Raw genomic sequence first — 12848 nt, 5'->3', positions numbered from 1 at the left:
GCCATTGCAAAATATTTCTCCCGCCTTCTTGATCAAAACACTGCATGATTTTTAGTGTTTCAGTTAAATCACTTGTTAATCTCCTTTGCTTAAATCAGAACTTCTGTAGTCATTCCACACACCCAACAACCCTCAATCCTTCCACCATTCTAGTACCTCTGCTGTGTGTGTTCTCTCGCTTCATGACACCTTTCTGAAAGTGAAGTGAAGAATCGCATGTGGGCACAATATTCCAGCTGTGGCCTAATTAGTGATTTAGAAAATCAAAACATAAGTTCTTTGCTTTTGTGCTTTATCTGCAATGCCTTGGATTTAAAGGCCTTCTGAGCTTGTATACCTGGTTGTGTACCTCCCCCCCCCCCCCCCCCCCCAACTCCTGCACCCCATGTAAAATTGTTTCATTTAATTTATGTTGAATTGCCACATTTATCTGAGGTGGCACGGTGGCTCAGTGGTTAGCACTACTGTGCCTCAGCGCCAGGGACCTGGGTTCAATTCCAGCCTCAGGCAATTGTGTGGAGTTTGCACATTCTCGCTGTGTCTGCATGGGTTTCCTCTAGATTCTCCAGTTTCCTCCCACAATACAATGATGTGCAGGTTAGGTGGATTGGTTATGCTGAATTGCACTTAATGTTCAGGGATATATAGGCTGGATGGGTTAGCCATGGGAAATGCATGGTTGGAGGGTGGGTCTGGATGAGATGCCCTTTGGAGAGTCGATATGGGGTGAATGGCCTGCTTCCACACTGTAGGGATTCAATTCTATGATCCCTCAAAATCCATCACTTCACACTTACCTGCATTACTTTAATTTGCCACAAGACTGCCCATTTCACCATTCTATCCACATTCTCCTGAAGATTTTGAGCAAATCCCTCATTTTGGTAGCTCATTTCCTGTTTTCTAGTTTTCAACATCAAAGGGAGCACATGTCTATCTTTCCAACTACATTCAGATTTTCTGTGCCAATCAAGATAGGTTCTTTGCTGGTGAACGAACCTCATTCATGCATTACATTCATTATAACTAAGAGTTAGCAAAATATCTTTATTTGTTGTTATTTTTCTAGCTGAGGAGTTAAACATTCTGTAATCAAGTAGAATTAGCTGTATTGATTCCTAACTAAAGTGGAATTACGACTTTTAATTATTTTTTATTACTTTTAATAAATCTGATTCACAATTTATAAGCTGACTCACAGTGTTTATGCTGCTGCTAATTGAAGTCTGGGCAAAGACAAACTGTGTAGTGTCAATTGAGTGATCTAAATAGACTGACAAGTGTTTCTGTTTGGCTCTGGGCAGCAGTATATTGCCAGATGTTGCACATTTCAAGTCTCACTGCAACTTGTAGAGAGCATGGTTTCATTTTACAGGTCTGACGGTTAGCACTGAGAAGAGTAAACTACCTAGTGAAGTGCTAAAAATGTAACAATCTATTACAATTTTCTTTCAGCAAGACTTTTACAGGCAAGACCTTCACAGAGCCAATTATTTTTACGCCAGTACGTCCATTTAATACCTATCAATACTTAACATCTTGAAGGAATCCTATGTAGTGTTAATTTCACAAATTCAGTTTATTTTCACTAATTTAAAACATTTTTAGCTGATAACTTATACAAAATTTTTATTAACTATGATATTGTGAAGAAATTGTCAGCCTAATCTCTGCATGGTTTTGACTTCTCAGTTATGGTTTACTGCTTGGGGGAGAAAACAGAACTCTGCAGTTCGATAACATTGCCTTCATTTTATTGCAATGACAAAATAGTGATCATAAAGTGATTGGGTTCAATATAGCATTTCTAAGCAAAAAGAATGAATCAGCGAATAGAATTTTAGATGTAGGTAAGGCCACCTTTAATGAGGTGAGATAGAGACTATCCACAGTAAACTGGGAAAATCTGCTTGTGGGTAAAACAACTGAAGATCAGTGGAAGATGTGTAAAGAAACGGGCAGCATGGTGAAATGGGCGGCACAGTAGCTCAGTAGTTAGCACTGCTGCCTCAGAGTGCCAGGGACCCAGGTTCAATTTTAGCCTCGGGCAACTGTATAGAGTTTGCACATTTTCCCCGTGTCTGTGTGGGTTTCCACCAGGTGCTCCGGTTTCTTCCTGTAGTCCAAAGATGTGCAGGTTAGGTGAATTGGTCATGCTAAATTATCCATGGTGTTCAGGGATGTGGAGGTTAGGTGCATTAGTCAGGAGTGAATGTAGAGTAATAGAGAAATGGGTCTGGGTGGGATACTCTTGGGAGGGTTGGTGTGGATTTGCTGGGCCGGAGAACCTGTTTCCCCGCTACAGGGATTCTAGGGTTCTTTGATTTAACAATATAAAACCAGTTTATATCCCTGAAATAGAAAAACTTCACTTCACAGAAGAACAGTCATAGACAACTAAAGAAATAAGGGACAGCATAAATCTAAAAGAAAAGGCTTACAAAAATGCAAAAAAAAGTACAAATCCTGCTTAGTGGGAAAGATGCAAAGACCATCAAAGGGCTACAAAGCAGTTTGTAAGAGCTAAAAGAGTTAATGAAAGAAAACTTGCATGGGAAATTAAAATCAGTAGGAATACATTTTATAGTTACAGAAAGGCAAAATGGGTGGTCAGAAGTTTGCTGAAGACTGAAAATGGGAAATTGTCAATGACTTCAGGGAAATGGCAGACATGTTGAATAATTAATTCAGTATTTACAGTAGAAAAGGACAATGGCCTGCCAGAGGTGCCAGAGAAATTAATAGTCGATCAGGAATAGGGACTGAATAAAATTAATGTAAAAAAAAAAAATTGGTTATGAGGAGTTAATGGAATTAAACAGTGTCAAATTCCCAGGACCTGACGGTTTCCATCTGAGGGTGTTAAAGGAGCATATTGTATATGTCCTCCTCGCTATGGGGTTAGGATATCTGGTCGGCATGGACGTGTTGGACCAAAGGGTCTGTTTCCATGCTGTACATCTCTATGACTCTATGTTCCCTAGATACAGGAGTAGTCCCTCTGGATTGGAATATTGCACATTACTCTGCTTTTTAAAAAGGGTGAAACAGAAAAACCAGGAAATTACAGTCCAGCTAGCCTAACATCTGAGGTGGGAAAATTGTGCAAGTCTATAACCAGTAATAGGATAACTGTACACCTTGAGTTCAGGGAGAGCCAGTATGGAGTCATGAGAGTAGGACATGTCTAACAAAGCTCATTGAATCTTTTGAAGAGGTGACTCAGGTAGTGGACAGCAGAATATCTGGGGATAGTGTTTATATGGTCTTCCAGAAGGCATTTGATAGAGTCTCGCACAAGAGACTGTTAACTAAGTTAGAAGTACATGGAATTAAAGGCAAATTACTGATTGTGTCTGGGAAATTAGTTGAGGGGCAGGCAGGAGAAAGTAGGGATAATGGATAGGTATTCAAGCTGGCAGGAAGAGACCAGTGGTGTCCCACAAAGATTTGTGTTAGGGCCTCAATTATTCACATTATTTATTAACGGCATGAATTATTCACATTATTTATTAATGCCTTAAATAATGATGTAGAAAGTCATATATCCAAATATTCTGCTGACACATATTTGGGCAGCAGTGTGGACAGTGTAGTTGATACTCTATCGATATACTTTCGTAATTTTATGCTAAATGAATGGGGAAAACTGGCAGACAGAGTTCAAAATCATCAAGTGTGAGGTAATTAACTTTGGATTGGAAAAGGTTTGATCAGTGTACTTTCTACATGGTGTGAAGTTATGTACAGTGTTGTTATGAGGAGACATTATACAAATTAGGCCTGTTTTCTCTAGAATTCAGAAAGTTAAAAGATGATCTGTTTGAAGATAGTAACAGGAAAAGGCAGTGTAGATAAAGATGAACTATTTCCATTTGTTGAATATTCTATAACTAGTGGCATAGTCTGAGAATTGGGTCAGTAGAGATTTTCAGACGCGCATCTGCACACAAAGGGTGTAGAGGTTTCTTCCACAATTGAAGCTAGCTTAGCCTAACATCTGAGGTAGATAAATATTTGTTGTGCAAATGTTATGCAAAAGGGATGTGGGCTAAAAGCAATTGTGGAGTTTGCCCAAAGATTAGTCATGACCTCAAAACATGGTGCAACAGATTTGGAGGAGTGTTGAATGACCCCCTCCTTTTTCTGTGTTCCTATTTTCTGTGCTTCTGATGAGGTTTCCATAGTTAATTAATATCAATGTTATTTGCTAATGAAGTAAAGGACCGACACTGTCTTGATGGGGCATTTAATATCCTCTGATCTGGAGCAAGACACTTGCTTCTCGCCCATGTAAATATCAAAATGAAAAATGTAAAGTCTGCAAGAAGAAAACCTATGCTTTGTATTTATATTTGCTGGAAGAGAATAGGGGCAATGGCTGCTAAAGTGTACCTGTGTTTTCTGTCATGACACTGCCTGGATGCTGGTAATAAAGTTCTTGTATAAATTCAAATCCAATGTTTTGGAATATCAAATATGTGCCCCTTTGTAACTGAGAGAATGTGAGGACTGCAGATGCTAGAGATTAGCATCAAAAAGTGTGGCGCTGGAAAAGCACAGAATGTCAAGCAGCGTCCGAGGAGCATTAGAGTCGATGTTTCAAACGTAAACTTTTCATCAGGAATGTAGGGTGGGGAAGGGGGTTGAGAGATAAATAGGGTGGGAGTGAGGTAGCTTGGAAGGCGATAGGTAGATGCAGGTGGGCAGTGATAATGATAGGTCAGAGGAGAGGGTGGAGCGGATAAGTGGGAAGGAAGATGGACAGGTAGGACAGTTCAAGAGGGCAGTGCCGAGTTGGAGGATTGGATCTGGGATAAGGTGGGGTGAGGGGAGATGAGGAAACTTGTGAAGTCGACGTTGAGCCGTGTGGTTGGAGGGTCCCAAGGCAGAAGATGAGATGTTCTTCCTCCAGGTGTTGGTAGGGGGCGTGGACCTAATGAGGGAGTCGCAGAGAGAATGGTCTCTGTGGAATGCAGCTAGGAGTGAGGAGGGAAATATATCTCTGGTGGCAGAAATAGCAAAAAATATTATGCTGCATCTGGAGATTAGTGGAGTGGAAGATGAGGACCAGGAGGTTCTATCTTCTTGCAGTTGAACAGTTCATCGACTTCACTAACACCTTCAACCCAACCTCAAGTTTACCTGGACCATCTTGGACACCTCCCTCCCCTTCCTGAACCTCTCCGGCGACCGACTCAACACTAACATCTATCTCAAACCCATCAACTCCCACAACTACCTGGACTACACCTCCTCCCAACAACACACCCCTCCCCCAACCCCAGTAAAAACACTGTTCCTTACTCCCAATTCCTCTGTCTCCACTGTATCTGCTCCCAGGAGGAACTATCCACTCCAGAACATCTGAGGTGGCCTCCTATTTCAAGTACTGTAATTTCCCCTCCCACATGATCATAGATGCCCTCCCGCTCATCTCCTCCACTTCCCGTCCCTCCACTGTTGAACCCTACCCCTCCAACCGCAACAAAGATAAAACCCCCCTGATCCTCATCTTCCACTCCACCAACTGCTGGATGCAACACATTACTCTCTGCCATTTCTGCCACCTACAGCCAGACCCCATCGCCAGATGTATATTTCCCTCCCCACCCATATCTGAGTTCCACAGAGTCTATTCCCCACGCGACTCTCTCGTTAGGTCCTCATCCCCCACTAACCCACTCTTCACTCCCAGAACCTTCCCTTGCCACTAGAAGAGGTGTGCCCACACCTCCCCCATCACCTCCATCCAAGGCCCCAAAGGATCCATCCACATCCAGTAGAGATTTTCCTGCACATCAAAACACCTCATCTACTGTTCGTTGCTCTCGATGTAGTATCCTCTACATTGGGGAGACAGGATGCCAACTTGTGGAACATTTCAGGGAACATCTCTGGGACTCACACACTAAGCAACCTCAACACCCTGTGGCCAACCACTTCAACTCCCCTTCCCACTCTGCCAAGGACATGCAAATCCTGGGCCACCTCCACCGCCAAAGTCAAGCCACCTGTCGACTGGAGGAAGAACTCTTCTTCATCCACCTTGGGACCCTCCAATCACAGAGCATCAATGTCAACTTCACTAGTTTCTGATCTCCCCTTCACTCACCTCATCCCAGATCCAGACCTCCAACTCTGCACCGCCCTCTTGAACTGCCCTATCTGTCCATCTTCCTTCCCATCTATCCGCTCCACCCTTCCCTCTGACCTATCACCATCACCCCCCACCTGCGTCTATCTAGTGCTTTCCCAAACACTCACCTTCCTATTTATCTCTCAGCCCCCTTACCCTCCCCTCACATTTCTGATGAATGGCTTATGCTGAAATGTCAACTTCTCTGATCCTCAGATGCTGTGCTTTTCCCATGCCTGTTTGTAACTGTACTTGAGAGGCACTAATCAAGTACTCATAAAGTCTGAAGTTTAACTACTTGCTGTAGTTGAATAATAATTTCTCTTTCTCTGTAGGTTCTAAATGAAGCAGTGGGAGCACTAATGTACCACAATATTACTCTAACAAGAGAAGACCTGGAAAAGTTCAAAGCATTACGAATAATCGTACGGATAGGCAGTGGTTATGATAACATTGACGTTAAGACTGCAGGAGAGCTCGGTAAGTTAAATCCAAGCATTGCTTTTAGCAGATTTTTTTTAAGCTTATTTGTCAAATCTGATTCCCAGGGTCATGTTTAAGTCAGCAATGGAACAGATGTAAGTGCTTTTGTAATTTATTAAAGGAGAAAATAAAATGCTGTATGTGCATAGGTGCCATCACAGTCAATGGAAAATGTACTAACATATTCCTGGTTAGTATTACGTTGGGAAGACAGCAGAAAGTGACAGATTATGTCAGCAATGTTTCCCTATCTCTAGTCACAGAGAACTTCATAAACATAATGAAAAATAATACAATTTGTTCTGTTTTGAAAATAGTTATGATTGATTAACAAAAATGCATGTCCTTAAGAACTTAGCTCACATCAGATTGTATTTGCATTCCTTAAATATGACTTTCAAGATCATTAAAATTTTGAATAGGAGTTTTTTTCATAGAGATGATAAGAAATGGAATAGCTATACATCAGTAGAGGACATGAAGTAGAACTGATGACAAGCAATTACTTGGTGCATATGTGCATCAAACATCTTGTAAAATCATATATCAACTTTCTACATATGTGAGAGGGATCATTTTGACAATCCAGCTCCATTTCTGCAGAAACCGGTAGAAATGGCTATGTCACTTCCAAAATTATTTTAATGTATTTCTTGCCAGTCTCCCATTATAAACCTCAAAATATTCGTCTGACTATTATTGGCAGAACTACTGCCATCAAATTGTCATGACACCCCTACTTAGATGCCTCCATTTCTTTCATTGTAAGACCTTCAGTCTCTTTGTAATGTCTAATTTTTCTGATAGATGAATGCAGATTAACGGACATGGTTCCAAAAATATCCTGTCCATATTGCCTAAAACCTAGTTCAAGAAACCAGAAGACATTCCCTTTGTTACATTTTCTGAATTCACTGTTGGATACCAGCTTATTGTTGTCCTGTGTTGCCACTCATTGTCCAGAGGCACCTCAATGGTGCAGTGTCAATTATTCTCCGTTGTAATTGTTGAATTCTCAACTAGCAATTACATTGTCTGAAATGGAAATGATGTTTGTATTTCCAACCTGAACTGACTTAATAAAAAATAGTCAAGATGGCAGCAATTTGTCTCTGAGACCCCTTGCCTATAGGGTACGGGGGTGGGGGAGTTGGAATCATTTCAGTTACTGCTCCGAATTACTTACCCTTCCATGGTTGAATAGCTGCTGACATTCACTCAGTGAACAGATGCATCTGTAGAGTCATATCTCAGCAGAAGCCAACAATGGATTTTTAAAAAATTGTCTCAAGCTATGCTGCCAATTCTGGCCATTTTAGTATTTTTTTAATGACTAAAATTGTAAATTAGTTCTATTAAAATAGATTTACTTCCTTTGTTACAATAACAAAATCAAAATGCAGAATTGAAGGATTATTCGCCTTATTTTAATTGTCTGCAAAACAATTAAAATATTGAAGCTTTGCTTGTGCTCTTAAGCAATAGTTTCATCACTTCTCAGACTTTCATTTCCTTCTCAAAAGCACCAAATGGATGATTCAGGTTCTTTTCAGATATTAATTCTAAAAACAATCTTCATAGGAAGCACAGAAAAATGGGATGAGTACTAGTCGTCACTAAAACCTAGTTCAAGGAACCAGAAGACATTCCCTGTGTTATATTTTGCGAATTCTTGTTTTCCAAAATTGACAAGCACTGTATTTCAAAAGAAAAATATATGATCATTTAGCATAAATACCTTTTTAAGAATCTAATTTCTGGAACCATGTAGTTATTTAGTCTGGATTACTATTAGTAAAGAATACTTGTGCCAAATTAAAGGTCACCAGAGTGAATTGGCAGCATGCCGTTTAATAAACTGTACTTTCTGTTAGAAACAGCCCAGACTTCTTGTTGATGCTTACAAGATGCTGCTTTAAGTGTATGCCAGATTAAAAACTGAACAAAGAGTCCTGTTGTAATGTCTGATCTTCTTGTAAAAGGATACATTTTCAAGTGTAAAGATGCACTTTAGTTGGTTTTTACCTAAATATTTTGCTTAATATGTTTGCTGTGTAATGTAGTAAGTTAATTGGTTACATACATTTCCTGGGGCTGAAATATTTGCACAGTTTATTCCTATTAAGGAACTGTATTGTCTACATAGAGTAGGGGAGGGACCATGATGATTGGACTAGTCTGAGCTGTTGCATTAAGAAATTCGATCTTTGCAGTTGGCAATATTAATTCAAATGCGAGTTTGCTGTCATCCATACAATAAACATAATAAGTAGAAAATTCAGAATGATTTTATATGAAAAAAAAGTTTGAAGATACAACAACACACTTAGTGTAAAATTAGATGCATAATTCTGGTTACCTATCTAATCTTGTAAAGTGTTCTAACATACTGTGCATTTGTCTCAACATAGAGTCTTTGCTGTATTATTAATTTGCCAGAGATATTGTTCATGTCTCACTTCAATATATTGAAGTAGTGTGGCAACTAATTAAGTTGTGAATTGTAACGTACTCACTGCTGGTTGGGAGGTAGATAATTTTACACGTATAAGCACCACTAGTTAATTGTAATGCTTTTACCAGAAACCTTGATTTTTTTTTGATGAAGTAACAGAAATGATAGATGAGTTAGGTGTTTGGCGTGGGATAAATGAATTCCTGAAAGGCAGTTTATAAAGTACCATATAATAGACTTGTCAAAAGGTTTGAAGCCTGTAGAATAAAAGGGATAGTGAGCAGTGTGAATACAAAGTTGGCTGAAGCATAGGAAACAAAAAGAAGTTGTGCACAATTACTTATTAGAGTAGATGTGTCATGGAGTTGAGAGACCATGTTGAGAGTTGAGAGTTGAGACCATGTTTTTCTTACAGTGATGACTTAGACTTGTATGTACAGGACACAGTTTCACAATTTTCAGATAGTATGAAACCTGGATGTATTGTAAACAGCAAGAAGGCTAGAGATAAACTTTAAGACGACATAGGCTGGTAGGATGGGTGGGCACCAGCTGATGAAATTTAATGTCGAGAAATATGGGTGTGATGCCCTTTGTTCGGAAACCAAAGAGAGGCAATATGAAATAAAAAGTACAATTCTAAAAGCAAGTCAGGAGCAGAGAGACATGGACATTTTTTAAGGTGGCAAAGCAGTTTGGGAAAGTGGTTAAAAGGTTTTATGCGATCTTGTATTTTAGAAGTAGCAACATTGAGTGCCAAAACAAAGAAGTTATGATGATCTTTTATAAAACTGCACTGCTGGAGTATTTTGTCTACTATTGAGCACACTTTAGGAAGAATATGAAAGCTTCGGGAAGGGTGCAGAAAGATTCACCTTTCAGAGTCATTCCAGGGCTGAGAAATTTAATCTAGATGAATAGATTGGAGAAGCTGGTGGTGTTCTCCTTAACTATGAGGAAGTTGAGAGAAAATTTGATAGAGGTGTTCAAGATCATCAGGTTCGAGATTATATCTAACCATAAGAGGCCCTTTAGCTTATGGAGTCTGCACTGGCAGGCCTGAGAACACCACAACTTAATTTATAGTGATTGGCAAAAGTACCAATAGGCGATATGAAAAGAAGCTATTTTTCAACCAGAGAACGTGCTGGTGACCATATAGTTGGGGTTTTCTAAGGTGAAGAGAGTACTCTTGCCAGGATGTAGAAGGAGAGTGGAATGAGACCAGCAGAGAGTTGGCATACAGATAATGGACTGAATGGCCTCCCACTGCGCTGTAACCATCTTATCACGGATGAGGCAGATTGGTCCTGATAATAAAAGATGTAAGAAAGAAATGATAAAGAATGAAGGCAAAGGCAGTAGGGGGAGCCTAGAAAATAGGAATATAGAATCAATATGGATGGAGCAAAGAAATAACAAAGGTCAGAAAACACTGGTGACAGTATAAGCCACCCAACTTAGTTTAGTGCTGGACAGAATATGAGTCAAGGAATTAAAAGAGCATAAAACAAGACCAATACAATAGAGCAATGTCTATAATTTTCATATGGATGAAGTGAGTTACAAAAGTCAGGGTGAAAAAGACAAGTTGATGGAATACATGTTCTTGTACAATAAATGGAAGAAACAACTTTGGAACCCAGTTTTATCTGATGATACTGCATTTATTAATTTTCATATGGTCAAGCATTCTCTGTGGAACAGTAATCATAATGTAATAGAATTTCATCTTAGGTTTGAGAAGGATCTGGTTAATCATAGACTCATCTAATCCCTTTGGCCTATGGATCTGCACTTACAAAAATTGCTCTAAATCATTACTTGTCCCACTTCCAGCACTTGGCCCAAAGCCTTCAATTTTATGACAATTCAAATGCCCAATCAAGTGTTTTTTTAAGGTTATGAGGTCTCTCATCTTAAATATTCTCTAGTGCATTCCAGATCCTACCACTCTTTGGGTGAAAAACAAATTCCTGAAATCTCCTCTCAACCTCCTGTCTTTCATATTAAAATTACGTCCCCTTGTCATTGACCATTCAATTAAAGAGAACAGCTGATTTCTATCCACCCTGTCCATGCCCCTCATAATCATGATGCATCTCAATCAGGACCCCCTCAACCTTCTCTGCTGTAAAGAAAACAAATTGACTTTATCCTAACTCTCTTCTGAGGGAAACAGCTCCATCCCAGGCAACATTCCTGGTAAACCCCTCTGTAACCCCTCAAGTGTAATCACATCCTTCCTGTAGTCAGGGACCAAATCTGTCCACAGTACTCCAACTGTGGCCTAACAAAAGATTTTTGTACTGCTCTAATAATGTATGTCACAGCTGATGCAGGCAAGTGTCAAAAAAGTGTGGTGCTGGAAAGCACAGCCGGTCAGGTACCATCATTTTTTGACTGATCTCCAGCATCTGCAATCCTCACTTTCTCCTGATAAAGGCACATGTCCTGTTTGCTGCATTGTCTACCCTATTAACCAGTCCTGCTGCCTTAAGCAATCTGTGAACAGGCACGTCAAGATTCTTCTGTTCCTTTGAACTTCCAAGTGTCCTGCCATTCATTGAGTACTGTCTTGTCTTGTGACTTCCAAAGTGCATGACCTTACAGCATCATGTAACAGTCGATAAACATTGGTAAAAATGTTCTGAAATATCATCATTCTCAACAAATGTGCATTCCCTTAAAGAATAAAATCTCTCTTGGAAAATTGTTATGTCCAATCTAACTAGCTCACAGAATCACAAAAATGTTTAGAGGGCTATGGGCCAAATGATGGCAAAGAGACTAGGTAATTTAGGGTAACCAGTTGGCATGGATGATTTGGACTGAAGGGTCTGTTTGCATACTGTACAGCTCTATAACTCAATGATTAAGGAGACCACTTGGCCCATCCTTCTTGCACCAGCTCTTCAAACCAGCATTGATATCTAGTGCTGTTCTCCTATTTTACCCCGATACCCTTGCATATGATTTTTATTCAAATAATCTTCCAATACCCTCTTGAATGCCTCTATTGCCTCCACAACATTTCCAGGCAGTGCATTCCATACTCTAATTACATGCAGATTGCAAAAAAAAAAAATTTTCAATCACCTTTACTTCTTATGTAAATCATTCTAAATCTATGCACTCTCGCTCTTGTTCCTTTTACAAGTGGAAACAGTTTTTCCCAATCTGTTACATCCAGCCCACTAGTGATTTTGGAAACCTCTGTGAGATGTCTTGCAGCATGGGTTGGTATCTGGGACTTGGATGTTGTGGCCATTTTGGACACATGGATAGAGCAGTGACAGGAATGGTTGTTGCAGCTTCTGGGATATAGCTGTTTTAGTAAGAAAAGAGAAGGGGAAGTGTGGCACTGTTAGTCAAGACCGTATTACAGTGGCAGAAAGAATGTTTGAGGACCTGTCTATTGAGGTAATATGGGCTGAGGTTTGAAACAGGAAAGGAAAGGTCAACCTATGGAGAGTTTTGTATAGACCTCTAATAGTTCCAGAGATAGCAAAGATGATTCTGAATAGGAGCGTGAGTAACAGAGTATTGTTATGGGGTCTTTAACTTTCCAAATATTGACTGGAAATACTATAGTTCGACTACTTTAGATGGGATTTTGTTCAATGTGTGCAGGATGTAGACAGGCCAATAAGGGGCAAGGCCGCATTGGATTTGGTAATGGGTAATAAACCTGGCCAGGTGTTAGATTTGGAGGTAGGTGAGCACTTTGGTGATAGTGACCATAATTTGGTTATGTTTACTTTAGCAATG

General features: G+C 39.9%; 1 protein-coding gene across 8 annotated transcripts in view; it reads left to right on the top strand.

Annotated features, from left to right (window-relative positions):
- LOC122546872 (C-terminal-binding protein 2) overlaps nucleotides 1-12848 on the top strand; it is a 293229-nt gene that overhangs the window by 222769 nt on the left and 57612 nt on the right. For all 8 annotated transcript variants that reach the window (XM_087998941.1, XM_087998942.1, XM_087998944.1 and 5 more), the window contains one exon: nucleotides 6475-6619. In XM_087998941.1, coding sequence (XP_087855067.1) covers nucleotides 6475-6619 — 145 coding nt within the window. The remainder of the gene's footprint in view (nucleotides 1-6474; nucleotides 6620-12848) is intronic.

Source organism: Chiloscyllium plagiosum, unplaced genomic scaffold (assembly GCF_037043375.1).
Source record: "Chiloscyllium plagiosum isolate Xiang-an unplaced genomic scaffold, Cpla_swu_hap1 HiC_scaffold_22, whole genome shotgun sequence".
Classification (NCBI taxonomy): Eukaryota; Metazoa; Chordata; class Chondrichthyes; order Orectolobiformes; family Hemiscylliidae; genus Chiloscyllium; species Chiloscyllium plagiosum.
Note: the sequence above shows the minus strand (reverse complement) of the source record. Positions and strands in the feature narration are given on the sequence as shown.